At 60.9% G+C, this 22,284-nt stretch overlaps 1 protein-coding gene across 1 annotated transcript; it reads right to left on the bottom strand.

The window, feature by feature from the left end:
- Nucleotides 1-1,441: 1,441 nt before the first annotated feature.
- On the bottom strand, nt 1,442-22,195 carry FAM118B (family with sequence similarity 118 member B). Its single transcript, XM_054176013.1, has 8 exons — nt 22,080-22,195; nt 15,838-15,917; nt 7,040-7,292; nt 6,468-6,695; nt 4,602-4,730; nt 3,186-3,471; nt 1,735-1,796; nt 1,442-1,636 (listed from the first exon to the last, which is right to left on the bottom strand). The coding sequence occupies exons 2-8, from the start codon at nt 15,906-15,908 to the stop codon at nt 1,442-1,444; spliced, it is 1,224 nt and encodes a 407-aa protein (XP_054031988.1). The 5' UTR covers nt 15,909-15,917; nt 22,080-22,195.
- Nucleotides 22,196-22,284: the final 89 nt, after the last annotated feature.

Below are 22,284 nucleotides of genomic sequence, written 5' to 3'. Positions count from 1 at the left end.
CTCTCGCCCTGGGTTCCTCCGTCCTGGCCGAGGCGACGCCGGCTCCCCCCGGGGAGGCTGAGCCCAGAGCTTTGTCTTGTTCCTGCTGCACGGGGGGGGTGGGCAGAGCAGGCGCCTGCTGCCCTTGGGGGGCTTGGAGGCATTTCTGAGCTGCTTTGAAGGTTTGAGATCAGGGCAGGGGGGAGCAGGGGCAGCGCTGCTGGGAGGCAGCCTTGGCTCTGCCTGCACAAACTGCTGCTGGGGGCAGCTCCACCCAAGCTGAGAAACCAAAACTGGGAGCTGCTCTCTTGCCTTAAGGTCCCTGCTGGTCACCACTGGGGCTCTGGAGCAGCGTTTGGGCAGGAGCTGCAGAGCTGCAGCTGCCTGCTCTGCAGCAAGGCAGCGTCCTGCTGCCTGCTGGCCTCAGCTTTACCTCCTGGCAGAGCAGGAGACAAACCCCCACTTGATGCTGGAAGCTGCTGGTGGCTGCTTGCTGCTTTCCTGCAACCTTTCTCCCCCCTCCTCCAACCTTCTCGAGTGCCTCTTGAGCCCAGCCTGAAGTGCTCCACGGGACAACACCAAGCTCTGTGCCCTGGCTTGTAGCTGTGTGCTGCAGTGCAATAACCCCAACCCCCCTGCTGTCTGCTCCAGACCTAATTTATACCCAAATAAACCTGGGAATTTGTGCTCTGTGTGCTGCTGCTGGCCTTGGAATGGGGGTGGGAAGGGAGCTCTGGAGCTCCTCCAGTCCAAGGAGTCACTGGGCACCACTCAGCAGAGGCTGGCCCCAGCCTCTTGCCCCCCAGGGGCCCTTCAGCTCTTGCTGAGCATTGCTGAGCATTGCTCTGGGGCTGCTCTGCTGCAGGCTCTCAGCCCCAGGGCTCTCAGCCTTGGCTCCTGCCAGAGCTGCTCCAGGCCCCTCAGCAGCTTCCCAGCCTCCCCTGCCCTCTCTCCAGCACTTCTCTGGCCCTCTGCCCCTGGGCAGCACACAACTGCCCCCAGGGCTCCAGAGGTGGCCTCAGCAGGGCAGGGCAGAGGGGCAGCACAACCTCCCTTGCCCTGCTGCTGCCCACACTCTTCTCCATGCCCCCAGCACAGCCTTGGCCTTGGCCCCCAGGCCACCTTGCTGCTGCTGGCCAACTCCTTGGCCCCCAGCACTGCCAGCTGCTTCTGCTTGCAGCTGCTGTTCCAACACCACTCCCCAGCCTATGCTGGTGCCTGGGGGTGCCCTGGGGTGGGGGTGGGGTGAGTCAGTCAGCAGCAGAGGTGAGAGGGCTTTAATGCCAGGTTCCCATACAAAAGCTGTATAAAGATAGGGCTAGAAAACTGGAGAGCTTCAGTACAAAAGAGGAGGCTTGGGGGGCTGAGCCCAAGTACAAATTAGCAAGCCCTAGGCAGGGGAGCAGAGGAGGCTGCAGCTCCCTGAGGGACACCACCCCCTGCCACCTCCAGAAGAAGACTGCTACGTGACACCAGGTGTCCATGCCAGGAGCTCCTGGCTCTGGCCTCTGGCCCCCTGCTCCCTGTGGCTCTGGGCTTCCACACAGGCCTGGGACCTGCTCGGGGTGAGGTCGGTCCCAGGGAGTCCCCCGCGGCGCTGGCACAGGTCCGGGGCTGAGGCCATGCTCAGGTGGTTCCTCCTGTGGGGAAGCAGAGGCTGTGGGCAGGCACTGCAGGGCCCTGAGCACTGCAGGGCCCTGGGCACTGCAGGGCCCTGGGCACTGACTCCTGGCAGCTCCCCAGGCTCTTACCTGCCAGCTGCAGCTCAGCCTGGCCACTGGCAGAGCCGTTCAGCTGCTGGCTCTCCCTGGGCACACCTAGGGCGAGGAGAGAGCAGGTGGAAAGGCCATCCCCAGGTGACTGCCCAGGCACGGGGACACCATGGGGGAGAAGAGCCTGCACTGACTCATCTCCCACACTGCCATCCTGGCTGGGTTTCACCCTCAGGCCAGGTGCCAGGCAAGCTCTGGTGAGCAGAGTGGATTCTTTCACCCCCCTGGTGTGGCTTATGAGTGAGCTCCTGGGCATGCTGAAGCTCAGGTCCTGGGCACTGGTGAGTGCTGCCTTCAGCTCTGGGCTGCTGGCTCCCAGCAGGACCTTGAGAGGCTGCAGCAGGGCCAGGGAAGGGCAAGGAAGCTGGGGAAGGGTCTGGGGAAGAGGGCTGGGGAGGAGCAGCTGAGGGAGCTGGGGGTGGTGAGGCTGGAGCAGAGGAGGCTGAGGAAGACCTCCTTGCTCTCTGCAGCTCCCTGCAAGGAGGCTGGAGCCAGGTGGGGCTTGGGCTCTGCTCCCAAGGCACAGGACAAGAGGCGATGGCCTCAGGCTGCCTCAGGGGAGGTTCAGCTTGGCCATGAGGAACAATTTCTTCCCCTTGAGGGCTGCCCAGGCCTGGCCCAGGCTGCCCAGGGCAGAGGTGCAGTCCCCATCCCTGGAGAGGTTTGGAGGCCCTGGGGATGTGGTGCTCAGGCCATGCTCTGGGGGTGCCCTGGCAGGGCTGGGCTGGACTCAGTGACCTGAGAGGGTTCACCCCAAGGCCCTGCAGGCCCCTGGGCCACGTGGGGCTGCTGCAGCTGGGGGCAGCCCCTGGGCCGCGCGGGGCCGCTGCAGCCGGGGCAGCCCCTGGGTTGCTGCAGCCGGGGCAGCCCCTGGGCCGCATGGGGCCGCTGCAGCCGGGGCAGCCCCTGGGCCGCATGGGGCCGCTGCAGCCGGGGCAGCCCCTGGGCTGCTGCAGCCGGGGGCAGCCGCTGGGTCGCGTGGGGCCGCTGCAGCTGGGGCAGCCCCTGGGTTGCTGCAGCCGGGGCAGCCCCTGGGCCGCATGGGGCCGCTGCAGCCGGGGCAGCCCCTGGGCCGCATGGGGCCGCTGCAGCCGGGGCAGCCCCTGGGTTGCTGCAGCCGGGGCAGCCCCTGTGTCGCATGGGGCCGCTGCAGCCGGGGCAGCCCCTGGGTTGCTGCAGCCGGGGCAGCCGCTGGGCCACACGGGGCCGCTGCAGCCGGGACAGCCCCTGGGTTGCTGCAGCCGGGGCAGCCGCTGGGTCGCGCGGGGCCGCTGCAGCCGGGGCAGCCCCTGGGTTGCTGCAGCCGGGGGCAGCCCCTGGGCCGCGCGGGGCCGCTGCAGCCGGGGCAGCCCCTGGGTCGCATGGGGCCACTGCAGCCGGGGGCAGCCTCTGGGTCGCATGGGGCAGCTGCAGCCGGGGCAGCCCCTGCCCTACCTGCCTGCCCCCGCAGCGCGATCTCGGCCGCCAGCCGCCGCAGGTACTCGGGCAGGTCGCCGTAGGCCTCGCCGTAGGACACCACCTTGATGCCCTTGTCCAGCATGTTCTCCCGCAGCTTCCGGAACTCCGCCACGTCGCCCCGCCGCACCAGCATGAAGTGCTCCAGGTCTGACCTGTGCTTGACAGCCTCTAGAAACAGGGCCTGAAACGTGGTGTCATCAACAGTCCAACCACAGCCCAAGAACAGGAATGATTTATTCTCATAGAGCTTCTGAATCTCCCGCTTGAAGAGAGGGAAAGAGCTGCTTAGTGTCGGCCCAGGGGCAGCCTGCTCAGCACACAGCTGCCTCTGCGCCCCAGGGACCGCTGCAGAGGGCAAGGGAGGCTGGGAAGATGCTGAGGGGGCTGCAGCCCCTCTGTGGGGAGAAAAGGCTGAGAGCCCTGGGGCACTGCCGCACCCCTGTGTGAGGCTTGGCCTTTAAACTCAGCTCAGTCTCTGCCTGGGTACCTCCCAGCCCTGCAAGGCAGTAGGACAGTCCTGACCCCCAGCGTGGAGAGATGGGAAGGGACCCCCAGAGCTCATCCAGGCCAACCCCACTGCTCCAGCAGGGCACCCCCAGCAGCCTGCCCAGGGGCACAGTGCCCAGGGGGGGTTGGAAGCTCTCCACACCAGGACACTCCACAACCTCTCTGGGCAGCCTGCTCCAGGCCTCCAGCACCCTCCCAACAACAACTTGCTCCTCCTCTTCCCCTCCAACCTCCTGGGCTCCACTCTCTGCCCACTGCCCCTTGGCCTGGCCCTGGGCACCACTCAGCAGAGGCTGGCCCCAGCCTCTTGCCCCCCAGGGGCCCTTCAGCTCTTGCTGAGCATTGCTGAGCATTGCTCTGGGGCTGCTCTGCTGCAGGCTCTCAGCCCCAGGGCTCTCAGCCTTGGCTCCTGCCAGAGCTGCTCCAGGCCCCTCAGCAGCTTCCCAGCCTCCCCTGCCCTCTCTCCAGCACTTCTCTGGCCCTCTGCCCCTGGGCAGCACACAACTGCCCCCAGGGCTCCAGAGGTGGCCTCAGCAGGGCAGGGCAGAGGGGCAGCACAACCTCCCTTGCCCTGCTGCTGCCCACACTCTTCTCCATGCCCCCAGCACAGCCTTGGCCTTCTTGGCCCCCAGGCCACCTTGCTGCTGCTGGCCAACTCCTTGGCCCCCAGCACTGCCAGCTGCTGCTGCTTGCAGCTGCTTGCCAGCAGCTTCCCCCTGCCCTGTGCTGCTGCAGGAGGTTGTTCCTGCCCAGGGCCAGGACCCTGCCCTCGCCCTGCTGCCCCTTCAGGAGGTTGCTGTCCCCCAGCTCTCATCCTGGCCAGCTGTGCCTGGTGCCAGCAGAGCCTGCCCTGTGCCCCGTGGCCCGGCAGGGCTCGGCTCTCACCATCACCTGGGTGTTCCGCAGCACGTTCTGGTAGCCGGCCGGGTGCAGCACGATGCCGCTGGGGTTGGTGTACACGCCGTGGATGTGCAGCACGCTCAGCTGCCTCTTCTCCTGCGCCCACTCCAGCACCTGCACCACACAAACCCCTCCACCGAGGTCACCGGGGGCGTGCTGGCTGCTTCCCACACCACCCCCACGCCGCTCAGCCTGCTGGCCCGGGCTGCAGGGTTGTATTCCTCGGTCCCTCGAGGCTCTGGGGAGCCCTGGGGGCCCTCAGCATCTGACCTGCCCTCTGGAAAGCCACTTCTGAAGGTCTCAGTTTCCTCCCTGGAGGCCTCAGCTCGTTTAAGCTTGCAGGAATTAGAAGCTTATTTGTAACCCTGAAAGCACCTCCAGCCACAGAGAGTAAGAGGTCAGGCAGGAACCAGGGAGCACAGAGAGGCCTCAGGATGGAAGGAGACCAAGAGCTGCAGGGCACCGAGGCTGAGGCAAACAGGATGAGCTGCTCCCCAGCAGAGCTGCTCCCCAGCAGAGCTGCTGAGCTGAGGGGGGCAGCTGCTGAAGGGCTCACAGCCTGGGTTTGCTCCTGAGTGGGGCAGGAAGAGGGCAGCTGTGTGAAGGGAGCAGCAGCAACCCAAGAGCATGGCTGAAGGAGGGTGGCAGTAGCCCAGCAGGTGCCAGCAGATGTCTCAGGAGGACTGGGGGCAGGAGGGAAGCTTTGAAGGCTGCAGCCTGGAAACCCCAGGATGGAAATCACCCCCCAGCCTGTTGGGAGAATGGGAAGGGCAGCCTTGGGTCTGACACAGCCTCCTGCATGGGTTGGAAACATCTTGTGTGGGAGTGAGGTGGTTCAGCAGAGCCAGGCCAGAAGCCCCAAGGACAGGAACTGAGGCAATGCCAGGCTCCAGGGCTGCTCCTGAGCCGTGGGTGGCAGCCACCAAGCGCAGTGCTTGAGGAACAAACCTTCAGCTGCACTCCTCTGCTGGCCACCACCAACCCCAGAGCCTCTGCTGGGGGCCTGGCATCACTGAGAGCCACAGAAGAGATCTTTAAGGTCACCAAGTCCAGCCACTAACCACTGCCAGGGCACCACTGCTCCAGGGCTCTGAAACCCCTCCAGGGGTGGGGACTCCACCTCTGCCCTGGGCAGCCTGGGCCAGGCCTGGACAGCCCTCAAGAGGTAAAAATTGTTCCTCATGGCCAACCTAAACCTCCCCCAGGACAACCTGAGGCCATTGCCTCTTGTCCCTGTTCCTTGTTCCTTGGCCCAAGCCCCACCTGGCTCCAGCCTCCTTGCAGGGAGCTGCAGAGAGCAAGGAGGTCTCCCTCAGCCTCCTCTGCTCCAGCCTCACCACCCCCCAGCTCCTTCAGCTGCTCCTCCCCAGCCCTCTTCCCCAGACCCTTCCCCAGCTTCCTTGCCCTTCCCTGGCCCTGCTGCAGCCTCTCAAGGTCCTGCTGGGAGCCAGCAGCCCAGAGCTGAAGGCAGCACTCCAGGGGTGGCCTCAGCAGTGCCCAGCCCAGGGGCACAATCCCTGCCCTGCTCCTGCTGCCCACAGCATTGCTGCTGCAGGCCAGGCTGCTGGTGGCCTTCTTGCCCAGCTGGGCACCCCCTGGCTCCTCTGCAGCTGCTGGCACCCAGCACCCCCAGGGCCTTTGCTGCTGGGCCCTTTGCAGCCCCTCTGGCCCAGCCTGGAGCCTTGCTGGGGTTGTGGTGAGCCAAGGGCAGGACCCAGCCCTTGGCCTTGCTGAACCTCATCCCCTTGGCCTTGGCCAAGGTGAGCAGCTCAATCCCCATGTGCAGGACACCTCCCCCAGCCACCAGTGTCCCTGTCCCAGCTCAGCCCTCCCCACAGTCTCCATCTCTACCTTCTTCTCATCAGTCAGGTCGAGCGACTCGAGGTGCTTGCCCTGGTGAGCAGCATAGAGCTCCAGCAGGTTGTCAAAGTTGGTGGTGAGGACCAGGGCCCCATTCTCCATCAGGTGGAGCACAGACTGCAGCAGCTGCTTGCCAGCATCTTCCATCTTGGACTCCAGGTCATCAAAGACCTCATACAGACAGTCCTTGAAGAAGGTGGAGCGGACGTTGCTCGTGCGCTGCGGGGAGACAGCGGCGGAGGGGCTGGGCCTGGGGCTGGGGCTGGAGCTGGGCCTGGGGCTGAGCCTGGGGCTGGGCCTGGGGCTGAGCCTGGGGCTGAGCCTGGGCAGTGCTTGCTGAAGGACCTCCCTCCCACACCCTCCTCCAGCCCCTCCACAGCTCCTCTCCACCAGACCCACAGTGCCATCCCCCAGAGCAGAGAGAGGCCTCAGGAGCCCAGGCTCCTGCGGTGCCTTGCAGGCAGAGGCCCTGCTGGAGCTGGAGGCCCAGCAGAGCCCCCAGGCTGTCTCTTCCCAAGCCCCAGGCTCAGGCTGGGCTGCTGGCACTGACCCACAGCACTCACTGGAGACAGCTTCTGGATGAGGTCGTGGGCCAGGTGCACCAAGTTCTTGTCCTCGTGGAGACTCTTCTGGAAGCCTTTGCTCTCCTCATCCTCCAGCAGATCAAAGTCAATGGCAGCATCCAGGAGGGCCTGGATCAGGCCCTTCCAGGACTTGAGAGCTGGGACCTGGGGAGCCACTGCTGCACTGATGCCTGTCCCAATCACCAGGACCAGTTCTTGAGGCTTCTTGGTTTTGAGGCTTGGCAACAGCTTCCTGTGAGAGGAGACAGAGGCACAGGAGGTACCAGCACAGGTGGGGAGAGGTCCTGGGGCTGGGGAGAGGTCCTGGGGCAGGGGAGATGCAAGCTGAGGACAAGGGGGCACCCCCTGCTAGATGTTGAACTGAGCTGTCCACTGGGATGCTCAAGCTCCACACATCAACATCCCAACTGCCCAGGATTAGAAGGGATGGGATCAGAACCTCTTTGGTGATGGAGGCAGTTCCTGGGGGTGGTCAGCTCCACCCTGGGGCACTCCTGAGCAAAGCTGCTCCAGTTACAGAGGGAACAAGGGAGGCTTTGTGGACCTCCCTCACCAGGAGGCCAGCAGAGAGACTGGAGGTGGGGGGGAAGGTGTGGTGAGCAGCTTGGAACCCCAGCACTGGCTGTGCAGAGCCAGCATGGGCAGCAAAACCCACTGTGACTGCTCCTGGTTCAAAGAAGGTGCCCAAGACAGCAGCCCACTTATCCCAGCACAGAAAGAAGGAAGAGAAGGTTCCTCCTGCCCTGGAGAAGCCCCTTCCCACCTCCAGGCCCCTCTGAGCTGAGCAGGCCCCCAGCAGAACAGTTCTGTTGCAGAGATCTCATCCCTGTCACACCTCCAATGCGGGCTGGATGCTGGAGGCCAACCTTTTGGAAGCCCAGCTGATCCAAGGGCCTCCTGGAAGGGCTGTGGGGCTCCCTTCTCCTTCCCCCTTCCCATTTTCCTCCCCTCAGCACCCCCACTGCCTTTCACTGGGTGCTGAGCTCCTGCTCACCACGCTGTGGCCGTCTGAGGCTGTGCCTTCAAGAAAGTCTATGTGGACTTCAGCAAGGCCTTTGACACCGTCCCCCACAGTAAACTGCTGGCTAAGCTGTCAGCCCCTGGCTTGGACAGCAGCTCTCTGAGCTGGGTTAGGAACTGGCTGGAGGCTGAGCCCAGAGAGGGGTGGTGAATGGTGCCACAGCCAGCTGGCAGCCAGGCACCAGTGGTGTGCCCCAGGGAGCAGTGCTGGGCCCCAGCCTCTTCAACATCTTCACTGATGATCTGGATGAGGGCATTGAGTCAGTCAGCAGCAAGTTTGCAGATGACAGCAAGTTGGGAACAGATGTTAGTCAGTTAGAGGGCTGAAGGGCTCTGCAGAGGGACCTTGACCGACTGGACAGATGGGCAGAGGCCAATGGGATGGCATTTAATAAGTCCAAGTGCCAGGGGCTGCACTTCGCCCACGGCAACCAGAGCTACAGGCTGGGGGCAGAGTGGCTGAGAGCAGCCAGGCAGAGAGGGACCTGGGGGTGCTGATTGACAGCTGCCTAAACATGAGCCAGCAGTGTGCCCAGGTGGCCAAGAGGGCCAATGGCATCCTGGCCTGCATTAGGAATAGTGTGGCCAGCAGGAGCAGGGAGGTCATTGTGCCCTGTGCTCAGCACTGGTTAGGCCACACCTTGAGTCCTGTGTCCAGTTCTGGGCCCCTCAGTTTAAGAACGACACCGAGACTCTTGAAGGTGTCCAGAGAAGGGCAACAAGGCTGGGGAGAGGCCTTGAGCACAGCCCTGTGAGGAGAGGCTGAGGGAGCTGGGGTTGCTTAGCCTGGAGAAGAGAAGGATCAGAGGTGACCTCATTGCCCTCTACAACTACCTGAAAGGTGGCTGTAGCCAGGAAGGGGTGGGCTCTTCTCCCAGGCACCCAGCACCAGAACAAGAGGACACAGTCTCAAGCTGTGCCAGGGGAGGTTTAGACTGGAGGTGAGGAGAAAGTTCTTCACTGAGCGAGTCGTTCATCATTGGGATGTGCTGCCCAGGGAGGTGGTGGAGTCCCCATCCCTGGAGGTGTTCCAGAGGGGACTGGATGTGGCACTTGGTGCCATGGTCTAGTCATGAGGTCTGTGGAGACAGATTGGACTCCATGATCCTTGGGGTCTCTTCCAACCTTAGTTATACTGTGAGACTGTGAGACTGTCTATAACCTTGTACTCTGGGAACTGATTTCCTGAGAGAAGGGCGTTTCAAGGGCCCTAAGGGTTACAAATGGGCTTCTGGAGTAGCTTCTGTAGAAACTGAAGGACAAAAGCTGAAGCTGTCTGCTAGACCTGAGCCTTCTGATGAACCTGCAGCTGTGGGACAGCACAAGATTCAGGACATCAAGTCGCCGGTTGCTTCTCAGCCTGTGCATCCCAGACAATACAGAAGCAACCCTGACTCTGTGTTGCCCATTCAGGATCTGATTGGTCAGTTGGAGAGTCAGAAAGTCATCAGCAAAACTCATTCACCTTTCACCAGCCCAGTGTGGCCTGTGCCAAAGCCGAATGGAGACTGGCGTCTGACAGTGGACTACCGAGCCCTGAGTGAAGTAACTGCACCTATGAGTGCAGCAGTACCAGACATGATGGAACTCCAGTATGAGCTGGAATCCAAAGAGGCCAAATGGTATGCTACCATAGACATTGCTAATGCCTTCTTCTCTATTCCCATAGCAGAGGAATGCAGGCCTCAGTTTGCTTTCACCTGGAGAGGAATCCAGTACACTTTCAACAGGCTGCCGATGGCCTGGATCCACAGCTCCAGCATCTGTCATGCAGTGATCCACGATGCTCTGGAGGAAGGTGGTGCTCCAGAACACATAGAATACATAGAATAGAATACATAGAATAAACCAGGTTGGAAGAGACCTTCAAGATCATCGTGTCCAACCCATCAACCAATCCAACACCACCTAAACAACTAACCCATGGCACCAAGCACCCCAGCAAGTCTCCTCCTGAACACCTCCAATGATGGCGACTCCACCACCTCCCCAGGCAGCCCATTCCAATGTGCAATCACTCTGTCTGTATAGAACTTCTTCCTAACCTCCAGCCTGAACCTCCCCTGGCGCAGCCTAAGACTGTGTCCTCTTGTTCTGGTACTGGCTGCCTGGGAGAAGAGACCAACATCCGTCTGTCTACAACCTCCCTTCAGGGAGTTGCAGAGAGTAATAAGGTCACCCCTGAGTCTCCTCTTCTCCAGGCTAAGCAACCCCAGCTCCCTCAGCCTCTCCTCACAGGGCTGTGTTCCAAGCCCCTCCCCAGCTTTGTTGCCCTTCTCTGGACACCTTCCAGCAGCTCAACCTCCTTCCTAAACTGAGGAGCCCAGAACTGGACACAGGACTCAAGGTGTGGCCTAACCAGTGCAGTGTACAGAGGCAGAATGACCTCCCTGCTCCTGCTGGCCACACTGTTCCTGATGCAGGCCAGGATGCCATAGGCCCTCTTGGCTGCCTGGGCACACTGCAGGCTCATGTTCAGTCTACCATCGACTAGCACCCCCAGGTCCCTCTCTGCCTGGCTGCTCTCAGCCACTCTGACCCCAGCCTGTAGCACTGCCTGGGGTTGCTGTGGCCAATGTGCAGAACCTGGCACTTGGATGTGTTCAGTCTCCTGCCCTTGGCCTCTGCCCATCTGCCCAGCCTGTCCAGGTCCCTCTGCAGAGCCTCTCTGCCCTCCAGCAGCTCAACTCCTGCCCCCAGCTTGGTGTCCTCTGCACATTTACTGCTGATGGACTCCATCCCCTCCTCCAGATCATCAATAAAGATGTTGAAGAGCACAGGGCCCAGCACTGATCCTTGGGGCACACCACTGGTGCCTGGCTGCCAGCTGGCTGTGGCACCATTCACCACCACTCTCTGGGCTCAGCCTCCAGCCAGTTCCTAACCCATCGCAGTGTGCTCCCATCCAAGCCAGGGGCTGACAGCTTGACCAGGAGTCTGCCATGGGGGACGGTGTCAAAGGCCTTGCTGAGGTCCAGGTAGACTACATCCACAGCCTGCCCACATCCACCAGGCAGTCACCTGATCATAGAAGGAGATCAGGTTGGTCAGGCAGGACCTGCCCTTCCTAAACCCATGCTGGCTGGGCCTGAGCCCTTGGCCATCCTCTAAGTGCTAGAACACATCCAGTTAGTGTTAGAACACATCCAGTTAGTGTTAGAACACATCCAGTTCATCGATGATATCATCATCTGGGGTAAAACTGCTGAGGAAGTCTTGGAGAAAGGTAACAAAATCATGGACATTCTCCTGAATGCTGGTTTTGCCATCAAGAGAGACAAGGTGAAAGGTCCTACCACAGAGATCCAGTTTCTGGGAGTGCAGTGGCAGGATGGACGCCGACACATTCCAGTGGATGTGGTAAACAGAGTCTCTGCCATGGCAAATCCCACGAACAAGCAAGAAACTCTACGTTTCTTGGGGATAGTGGGATTTTGGAGACTGCACATCCCTGGATACAGTCAGGTTGTGAAACCTCTGTATGATGTGACTCGAAAGAGGAACAGTTTCCACTGGGGACCTGAACAGCAAGCAGCCTTTGACCAGATAAAGCAAGAGGTAGTTCAAGCAGTGGGTCTGGGACCTGTCCGAGATGGTGCAGACATTAAGAACATTTTGTACACGGCTGCAGGTGACAATGGTCCAACCTGGTGCTTGTGGCAAAAAGCTCCAGGTGAGACACGTGGACAACCTCTTGGCTTCTGGAGTCGAGGTTACAGAGGTTCAGAGGCTAATTACACTCCAACAGAGAAAGAGATTCTAGCTGCCTATGAAGGGGTGAAAGCAGCTTCTGAAGTGACTGGAACTGAATCACAGCTTCTCTTAGCTCCCAGATTACCAGTTTTGAATTGGATGTTCAAAGGCAAGGGTTCCACACCACATCATGCTACAGATTCCACCTGGTCTAAGTGGATGGCCCTGATAACACAGAGAGCTCGAATGGGAAATCTTGAAAGACCTGGTCTGGTGGAGATGATCTCAAGTTGGCCTGAAGATACCAACTGTGCTAAACCTCCAGAGGAGAGAGTAACTCGTGCTGAGGAAGCTCCTCCTTACAATGACCTTTCTGATGATGAGAAGAAGTATGCTTTGTTCCCAGACGGTTCCTGTCGTCTCTTCGGGAACAAGCGAAGGTGGAAGTCTGCCGTGTGGAGTCCAACACGCCGAGTTGCAGAGGCGAAGGATGGAGAAGGAGAATCCAGTCAGTTTGCAGAGGTAAAAGCTGTCCAGCTAGCTCTCGACGTGGCTGAACGTGAGAGATGGCCAAAGCTTTATCTCTACACCGACTCATGGATGGTAGCCAATGCTCTATGGGGTTGGCTAAAGAACTGGAAAAAGAATGGCTGGCAGAGGAAAGGAAAACCCATCTGGGCAGCTGAACTGTGGCAAGACATTGCTGATCGAATCGAGAGAATTCCAGTGAAGGTGAGACACACTGATGCTCACATTCCTAAGAGCAAAGCTACTGAGGAACAGCAGCACAACCATCAGGCAGATCTAGCTGCAAGAGTTTCTCAAGTAGACAAGGACTCTGAACTTGATCTCGACTGGAAACACCGAGGTGAGATATTCTTAGCTCGGTGGGCTCACGATTCATCAGGACATCAAGGCAGAGATGCAACATACCAATGGGCTCGTGACAGATCCATAGACATTTCCATGGATGCCATCACACAAGTCATCCATGACTGTGACATTTGTGCTGCTATCAAGCAGGCAAATTGAATTAAGCCCTTGTGGTATGGTGACAGATGGTCCAAGTACAGGTATGGTGAAGCTTGGCAGATTGACTACATCACTCTACCACGTTCTCGTTCTGGTAAGCAGTACGTGCTTACTATGGTAGAGGCAAACACCGGATGGCTGGAAACTTATGCAGTTCCACATGCAACTGCACCCAACACCATTCTGGGTCTGGAGAGACAGATCCTGTGGAGACACGGAACTCCAGAGAGGATTGAGTCAGACAACAGAGCTCACTTCAAAAACAACCTTGTGAAGAGCTGGGCCAAAGAGCAGGCATGGAGTGGATATTCCACATCCCCTACTGTGCACCAGCTGCAGGGAAGGTTGAACGCTACAACGGTTTGTTGAAGACCACTCTCAGAGCCATGGGAGGTGGAGCTTTGAAAAACTGGGAGAAACATTTAGCACAAGCAACCTGGCTGGTGAATAGTAGAGGTTCAGTGAACCGAGCTGGGCCGGCACACATGCCCTGTGAGGACAGACTGAGGGAGCTGGGGTTGCTTAGCCTGGAGAGAAGGAGACTCAGGGGTGACCTTATCACTCTCTACAACTACCTGAAGGGAGGTTGTAGGCAGACAGATGTTGGTCTCTTCTCCCAGGCAGCCAGCACCAGAACAAGAGGACACAGTCTCAGGCTGCGCCAGGGGAGGCTTAGGTTGGATGTGAGGAAGAAGTTCTACACAGAGAGAGTGATTGCCCATTGGGATGGGCTGCCTGGGGAGGTGGTGGAGTCGCCATCATTGGAGGTGTTCAGGAGGAGACTTGATGGGGTGCTTGGTGCCATGGGTTAGTTGTTTAGGTGGTGTTGGATTGGTTGAGGGGTTGGACGCGATGATCTTGAAGGTCTCTTCCAACCTGGTTTATTCTATTCTAGTCTAGTCTAGTCTAGTCTAGTCTAGTCTAGTCTATTCAGATCTGCTACAGAAGGTAGAAGGTGATAGGGTTCCTTTTGTTAGAGAAAAGAATCTGTTAGGTAAAACTGTTTGGGTGTTTTCGCCCTCAGGAGAGGCTAAACCTGTCCGAGGGCCGGTTTCAGCTGCAGGTCCTGGTCACACTTATTGGGTAATGCAAGAGAATGGTGAAATTCAGTGTATTCCACAGAGAAAAGCTGAGGGAGTTTAATTTCAGAGTGTTGTACAGCTGCATCACACCCAAAGGAAGAATGCATGAGGAATCTACGGTGCGCGAACCCTGAGAGCCCTGAGTCACCTGCGAGTCCCTGTGTCCCTTTCTGTGCTTTGCCTGTGAGGAGACAAACTGTTTTCCATTTTCTTGTTTCCTGCTTTTTCTTGGACTTCTGAATCATCTACACCTGAGGACAGCGGGAACGGACGATGAGCTTCACCTACAAACTGTGGCTATGGTGTGAGATTGGGTGGCCAGTGCGAACAGCCAATGAAAAGGTTCAGAAGGGGTGGAGTGTGACCGTTCGAGGCTGTGCCGGGGGGAAAGGGACAGTGCTGGGACACTCTGCCTGAATGTTTCGGTACCAAAATGAAAACAAGATGTTCCAAACACATTTCCTTGGCAGATTGGTAGAATGCAGCTTTAAGTTTTAGTTCAGTGTGACTCTCAGTCTGTTCAGTCTGTCTTTTATCAGCCTGTCTCTCTCAGAGCAGCAGCTGTGCTGGATGGAGTTGACCTTGAGCTAACAGATAAGAAACCAATTCTTGCCTACGCTTCGAGCTAACAGAGTTCCCTCCTTAATAATTCCCTTTTCTCCCTCTCTAACCCTTTTTGGGGAAAAAGGGAGGTAGGGGGAGGGAGGGGGTGCAGGGGGGGGACCCTCCTGGCTGGAGGAGGGAAAGCTTTGTTCTGTATGATGTTCTTTGCTGTGGATTTCTGTACATATTGTCAACACTGTATGCTGTGTGTGTATTCTCTGCATCTCACCCTGCTTGTAAAGATAGCTTGAACTCACCTCCGCTTCTCCGACTGAGCTAGCCGTGGTTTCTTTGTGTGGGGGGGGAACTGAACTTTCTCTCGCCACCACACATGGCCTGCCCGGTGCCAAGCTGCTCCTCTGGTGCAGAGGACAGCAGAGGGTGGCAGCAGCAGCCCAGGGGCAGCTCCTTTGCAGGGCCTGGGTTTGCCTCTGCCAGCAGGAGGGGAAGGAAGCCAGCCCCACACAGAGGGAGCTTTGCCCTCCCTCAGCACCACAGAGCAGTGAACCTCCTGAGGAGGTGATGAAGGGGTTTGCTGTGAGCCTGCAAGCCTCACCTACCCCCAAAGAATACATTAGCTGTGAGCCTACTGAGCTCATGAGAGCCATGCAAAGAGGACAGATGAAGAGCTGGGGCTGGAGCCCACAGGAAGCCCCAGGAGCCCAGGCCCAGCTCCCTGGTGACACCTCTGGGAGGGACATTCTGTTCCCACCCTGACACAGAACCTGCTTCTGCCCAGCTGCCCTGAGCCAGGGGAGAATGCTCTCCCAGCCTCTTCACTGCTCATCCCACAGACACAGCCCAACCCTGGGACCTGGCCTGCCCCCCTGCAGCTCTGCTCCAGCCCTCCAGAAGTCAGGCCTAAAGCAGAGCAGTGAGGACAAGGCCCTCAGAGCCCTGAGTGCTGAGCCTCTGCTGCCAGGGGAGGCAGGAAGCCTGGCTATGCCCTGAGGTGGCTATGGGAAGCCTGCAGAGTGGAGATCCTTAGCCTTGTAACACCAAAATCAGCTTCATTTGAGCTGCAGGGATGGGAACCCACATCCAGCTCAGGTGAAGGAGCACAGCACCACACCTGAGTGACCTACACCTGGGCAGGAGCTGAGCTGGGCTTAGCACAGACCAAACCCACAGAGCCAGCTCAGGGAGGAGCCAGCTCTGCACCTCCTGCCTGAGGGGTTAACCAAAACCAGCGGCAGAGGAGGTTCTGCCGTGGCCAGGGGCAGCTCTGCTTGGATCAGCAACCAGAGAGGCTGCTGGGGCAGGGTGCTCAGCCTCCTGCCCTCCCAAGAACGGTGCAGGGTGCTGGGAAGAGGAGGCAGCAGTTCCCTGGAGGGGGGTGGGGGTTACCTGGGCTTCTTGGCAGGGGGCATCCCATCTTCCAGCAAGCTGTCTCTGGGCAGGCTCACCGTGGAAGCCATCCAGGGTCTCTAGGGGACAAAGCACCACAGGCAAAGTCACTGCACAGGGGCAGCAGGAGGGGCAGCAGGGCTGTGTCCAGCAGCCCTCCACATGGGCTCCTTATCTGCAAGAGATCACCTTTGGGCTGGCAGCAGCGCTCTGGGCTCTGGACTTTGGCCCAGGCCTCAGCAGCTCTCTTGGGAGCTGGAAGAAAGCACAGCCAGGTGTGGGGCTGGGCTGGGCCAGGCTGGGCAGGGCTGTGAGGGGCAGGGCTGGGCTGGGAAGGGCTGTGAGGGGCAGAGCAGGGCTGGGCAGGGCAGGGCTGTGAGGGGCAGGGCAGGGCTGGGCTGGGCAGGGCTGTGAGGGGCAGGGCAGGGCTGGGCTGGGCAGGGCTGTGTGGGGCAGGGCTGTGTGGGGCAGGGCTCTATGGGGCAGGGCCGTGTGGGGCAGGGCTGTGTGGGGCAGGGCTCTATGGGGCAGGGCTCTATGGGGCAGGGCCGTGTGGGGCAGGGCTGTGTGGGGCAGGGCCGTGTGGGGCAGGGCTACAAGGGGCGGGGCTGTGTGGGGCGGGGCTGTGTGGGGCAGGACCGTGAGGGGCAGGGCTGCGCTGGGCAGGGCTGCGTGGGGCAGGGCTGTGTGGGGCGGGGCTGTGCTGGGCATGGCTGTGAGGGGCAGGGCTGCGTGGGGCAGGGCTGTGTAGGGCGGGGCTGTGCTGGGCATGGCTGTGAGGGGCAGGGCTGCGTGGGGCAGGGCTGTGTGGGGCGGGGCTGTGCTGGGCATGGCTGTGAGGGGCAGGGCTGCGCTGGGCAGGGCTGCAAGAGGCGGGTCTGTGAGGGGCGGGGCTGTGTTGGGCGGGGCTGCGTGGGGCAGGGCAGGGCAGGGCTGCGTGGGGCGGGGCTGCGTGGGGCGGGGCTGTGAGGGGCAGGGCAGGGCTGCGTGGGGCAGGGCTGGGCAGGGCCGGGCTGGGCAGGGCCGGGCTGCAGCCACCCCTGCTTGCCGGCCATGGGAAGCCAGCAGCAGCTGCTCACTGCCGGGTGCGGAGGCAGCCCGGCCAGCCCCGCAGCGGGCTGAGGGCCCCTGGGAAGGAAGCTCTCTGCTGAGAGCTCTTTCAGCAGGACGTGAGCGCAGCAGCGCTGCCGGCACAGCCTCTCCTCCCACTCTGCTGCTCCAAAGGCTCCGAGGAGCAGAGCCTGTCCCCGGGGCTCCCTGCCAGCTGCACTGCAGAGCCCAGCAGGGGCTCTGGGATGCTGCCTCCTGCCAAGGAAAAGCTGAGCTGGCCCAGACCCAGGGGCTTGGAACGACCTTGGCAGGCTGAGATCACACCAAGCATGGAGGGGGTGGGAAGGGACCCCTGGAGCTCACCCAGGCCAGGCCCTGCTCCAGCAGAACACCCCCAGCAGCTTGCCCAGGGGCACAGTGCCCAGGGGGTGTTGGAAGCTCTCCACACCAGGACACTCCACAACCTCTCTGGGCAGCCTGCTCCAGGCCTCCAGCACCCTCACAGCAGCTTCCTTGCCCTTCCCTGGCCCTGCTGCAGCCTCTCAAGGTCCTGCTGGGAGCCAGCAGCCCAGAGCTGAAGGCAGCACTCCAGGGGTGGCCTCAGCAGTGCCCAGCCCAGGGGCACAATCCCTGCCCTGCTCCTGCTGCCCACAGCATTGCTGCTGCAGGCCAGGCTGCTGGTGGCCTTCTTGCCCAGCTGGGCACCCCCTGGCTCCTCTGCAGCTGCTGGCACCCAGCACCCCCAGGGCCTTTGCTGCTGGGCACTTTGCAGCCCCTCTGCCCCAAAGGCAAAACCTCCCCATGAGGGCAGAGCCTTCCCCCAGCTCTCACTGAAGTTTATATCCAGAGGTTCTCCTCTCAAGCCTGTCCACAGCCCCAGGGTGAGGCCTTCTGTTCTGCTTCACCTGGGCACTGCCCCCAGCATCCTCCCCGCTCCTGGCACTCCAGGCAGCAGGAACTGAGTCTTCCAGTCAGGTTTTAAGGACCTCTGAAGGTCTAAAAGTGATTCAGATGGTAGCAAATGCCACTCCTCAGAACCACAGTGACCCAGACCTGGCTGCCTGCTGCCAGGAGCTCCCCCTCCCACTGCTGGTCAGTGCAGACAGCCACAAAGCAGGAACTGCAGGCCAGGGTCCAGTCTGCTCCTGCTTCCCTTATGGCCAAGCCTTGGAGGCTCAGCCAAGGGACCCAAACCTGCTGCTCTGCTGCCCAGGGAGACAGAACTCAGCTTCACCTCAGAGCTTGGCACTGCCCTGCAGGCACAAAGCCTCTCTCCAGTCCTCCTCCTCCAGATGCAGGGAACCCATTTCCAGCTCTTCAGACCATGGAGAAGGGAGCACCAAACTCTGCAGGCTCCTGGCTCAGCTGCCCCCTCACCTGTGCCAACAGCACTGTGCTCCCTGCACAGGCTTTTGGTGCTCTCCTTCCCCTGCACACCAGAGAATCATTCACTGACCCCAGAGCCTTTGGGCTGCAGGTTAGGACCTCCTATCTTTAACCACCACCCCCAAGCACAATCCCCTGCATAAACCACAGCCAAAACCTCTGCAAAGCCACCTGGAAAACAGAGACTGAGCCCAGCTGAAGCCAAACACCCCCAGGAGCACACCAAGGAGAGGCAGAGCCAGAGCTCTCCAGCACACAGCTCAGCCAGCAGCAGCTCCCAGCCTGCAGAACCACCCTGGGCAGCCACTGAGATGTCTCCATCACCCAGGCAGGAGGGGAAGTCACTGTGGCTGATCTTGGTCTCCATGCTCAGCACTCAGGTCACACACAGCCCTGAGCTGCAGGGGGGGACCTGATGGTCCTGAGCTGGAGGGGGGGATCTGAGCTGCAGGGGGGGATCTGATGGTCCTGAGCTGGAGAGGGGGATCTGAGCTGCAGGGGGGGATCTGATGGTCCTGAGCTGGAGAGGGGGATCTGAGCTGCAGGGGGGGATCTGATGGTCCTGAGCTGGAGAGGGGGATCTGAGCTGCAGGGGGGAATCTGATAGTCCTGAGCTGGAGAGGGGGATCTGAGCTGCAGGGGGGGATCTGATGGTCCTGAGCTGGAGAGGGGGATCTGAGCTGCAGGGGGGGATCTGATGGTCCTGAGCTGGAGAGGGGGATCTGAGCTGCAGGGGGGGATCTGATGGTCCTGAGCTGGAGGGGGGGATCTGAGCTGCAGGGGGGGATCTGATGAGTGCATGCCATTGGAATTGGTTGGGTGGTCACAGCCAGAGGCTCCATGTGCAGGTGCAGAGAGGTGACAAGTGGTGACCCCCAGGGCTCTGCCCTGGGACAGTGCTGCTCAGTATCAGTGACACAGAGAGACTGAGGCTGGCTGCAGGGACCAAAGGACAACATCTGCTGGGCTGAGCCTGAAGCTGAGGCTTGCAAAGGGATCAAACCCCCAAGGCTGAGCAGCTGGATCTGGGGACTGGCAGCTATGGGGCTGAGAAAGCAACAAGAAGCTGCTGAAGCCAGCACCCAGCCTGGGCCCTGCACCCCCACAGCCAGCACCTCACAAAGGACCCCCCCAGGAGCATCCCCTGATGGAGCTGGGAAGAGGAGGGACACAGAACCCTCCTCAACTGCCATCAGAGGGGCAGCAGCAGGGGGAGGGGGAAGATCCCTGGGGGTGAAGTGACACAGAGAGACTGAGGCAGCTCAGCAGGTGGCACCCAGCTGAGTGGTTGTGGTTGGGGAGACTGAAGGACAGGATGGGATCCATCCAGAGGGTCCTGGGCAGGCTGCAGAGCTGTGCTGAGGAGAACCTCAGGAGGTTCAAGGAGGCCAAGGGCAAGGTCCTGCCCCTGGGTCAGGGCAACCCTGGGTAGCCCCAGGCTGGGGTGAGGAGAGTGAGAGCAGCCCTGCAGGGAAGGCCTTGGGGGTGCTGGGGGGGAGCAGCTGGGCAGGAGCCAGCAATGGGCACTGGCAGCACAGGAGGCCAAGGGCAGCCTGGGCTGCATCCAGAGCAGTGTGGCCAGAGCTGGAGAGAGGATCCTGCCCCTCTGCTCTGCTCTGGGGAGACCTCACCTGCAGGGCTGGGGCCAGCTCTGGAGCCCTCAACACCAGAGGGACCTGGAGCTGCTGGAGAGGCTCCAGAGGAGGCCACAAAGATGATCAGAGGCTGCAGCAGCTCTGCTGTGGGGCCAGGCTGAGGGAGCTGGGGCTGTGCAGCCTGCAGAGGAGAAGGCTCCAGGCAGACCTCAGAGCAACCTCCCAGTACCTGAAGGGCTACAAGGAGGCTGCAGAGGGACTGTCCCCAAAGGCCTGCAGGGACAGCAGCAGAGGCAATGGTTTGGGATGAGAGCAGAGCAGATTGGGATTGGAGGTGAGGAACAAGTTCTGCAGCAGGAGGCTGCTGGAAGGCTGCAGCAGGCTGCCCAGGGAGGTGGTTGAGGCTCCAGCCCTGGAAGTATTCAAGGTCAGGCTCTGAGCAACCTGCTCCAGGGGAGGATGTCCCTGCTGCCTGCAGGGGGTTGCACTAATGACCTTTGGCAGGTCCCTTCCAACCCACTCTATGCTTCTAAGTAAAGCTACAGCTGCAAGCTGGACCTGAAAGCTCCAAGCTGAAGAATTCAGAGCTGTGTTTCCAGCTCACTGCTGGCTGAGGAGCTCCTCTGGAGCAGCCTCCTTAAACTACACAAAGAAGCAAGCCCAAATCCACTGCTCCTCGGTGATTTTTAGCTCCCTGAGGGCTGAGAGCTGCTAGCAGGGAGGCTGTAACTCAGATCTCCTGGATAAATCCAGAGGGTTTAAGATGCTGGCAGAAGGCAAACATTTGGCTGTCCTTTAGAACAGTTTATTGCAGTCAGAGTCGATGCTCTCCAAGGTCTTTTCCAACCTAAATGCCTCTGAGCCTCTCTACATTTCAGCCAGGGGACTCTCAAAGGCCACTAATGAGCCATTCCTGGCTGCTTCCCAAGCTCTGCTCCTCCACATGGGAGCTGCAATTGGAGCAGCTCCCCATGGCTCATGCAGAGTGGCCTAGAAAAGGACAAGCTGCAGAGACAAGGAGGAAACCCTCCTGCTCCTGCCACACAAGATGCAGCTCCTCAGCTGCCACTTCCAATGCATCAGAGGCTTTTATTTCATGCTGCAGTCCCCCATGGGCTTCTGCCCCCCACTGGTGTCAGGAGAAACCAGGGGCAGTGCCCCAGCAAAGCCTGGAAGGGGTTTGTGTCCCCCCAGAGCCAGGCAGGAGCCGGCTGGGGGCTCAGATGTAGGCTGGCTTCACCCTGCCTGATCCAAGCCCCGGAGGAAGAGGCTGTGGGGCAGCCCTGAGGCAGTGGCTCTGCAGGCAGGGCTGGCTGGCCCAGAGTGGAAAGCAGAGTGGCCTGGAGGTGCTGCTGGGCTGGGGGTGGCACCACCGGCAGGGGGGCCCAGCAGCACCTCCAGGCCTTGCCTTTGCCCTCGGCTGTGCCCCCTCCTCACCCCCTCACCCTAGGGAGTGAGGGAGAAGCCAGAACAGGACGGATCAGCAAGCAAGGAGGAGGCTGAGGCTCGTGGAATCACGCAGGTTGGAAAAGACCTTCAAGATCCAGCCCAAGAGCCAACCCAGCACCACCACAGGCCCTGCAGTGCCAAGGCCACACAGGGCTGGGGACTCCACCTCTGCCCTGGGCAGCCTGGGCCAGGCCTGCACAGCCCTCAAGGGGAAGAACTTGTTCCTCATGGCCAACCTGAACCTCCCCTGGGGCAGCCCGAGGCCATTTCCTCTTCTCCTGCCCCTTGGGAGCAGAGCCCAACCCCCCCGGCTCCTCGCAGGGAGCTGCAGAGAGCAAGGAGGTCTCCCTCAGCCTCCTCTCCCCCAGGCTGAACGCCCCCAGGCGCCTCAGCTGCTCCTCCCCAGAGCCTCCCTTGCGGGGCAGCGTCCAAGAAAATGGAGCGGGGGGAGGGGGCTCCCTGGGAGGCCTCATGGGGATCACGCCGGTCCTGAGCGCCCTGCCCCCGGCCCCCTCGCCCTCCAGGGCCCCCACCCCCCCGTTTCCCTCCCCGCCTGGGGCCCACCCGCGGCTCTTTCGCCCTGCAGGCAGCCCGGCAGGGGGGAGCGGGGCCCAAGGAGGCTCCGTGCCCGCCGCTCCCCTCAGGCCTTTCCCGACCCCTCCCAACATGGCGGCGGACACCGACACCCCCCCCCACCCCAGCGCGCGCGCGACCCCCGCCCGCCGTCGTCATGGCAACGCGCGCGCCCCCTCCGCCACTCACCCGGCGCCGCGCGCCCGGCCCCACGAGGCGACGCCCGCGGAACGCCCCGCCCCCCGCGCAGGCACCGCCCGCTCAGCCCCGCCCCCCCGCCGGGCGGGGCCAATCTCTGCTCACGGCATCGCCCCTCCCCTATCTGCCCGCCTCCACCGGCTGACAGCAGGAGTGTTTGGGGGAAAAGCGCATGCGCGAGGTTTCCGCAGTAATC

Source organism: Dryobates pubescens, chromosome 34 (assembly GCF_014839835.1).
Source record: "Dryobates pubescens isolate bDryPub1 chromosome 34, bDryPub1.pri, whole genome shotgun sequence".
Classification (NCBI taxonomy): domain Eukaryota; kingdom Metazoa; phylum Chordata; class Aves; order Piciformes; family Picidae; genus Dryobates; species Dryobates pubescens.
Note: the sequence above shows the minus strand (reverse complement) of the source record. Positions and strands in the feature narration are given on the sequence as shown.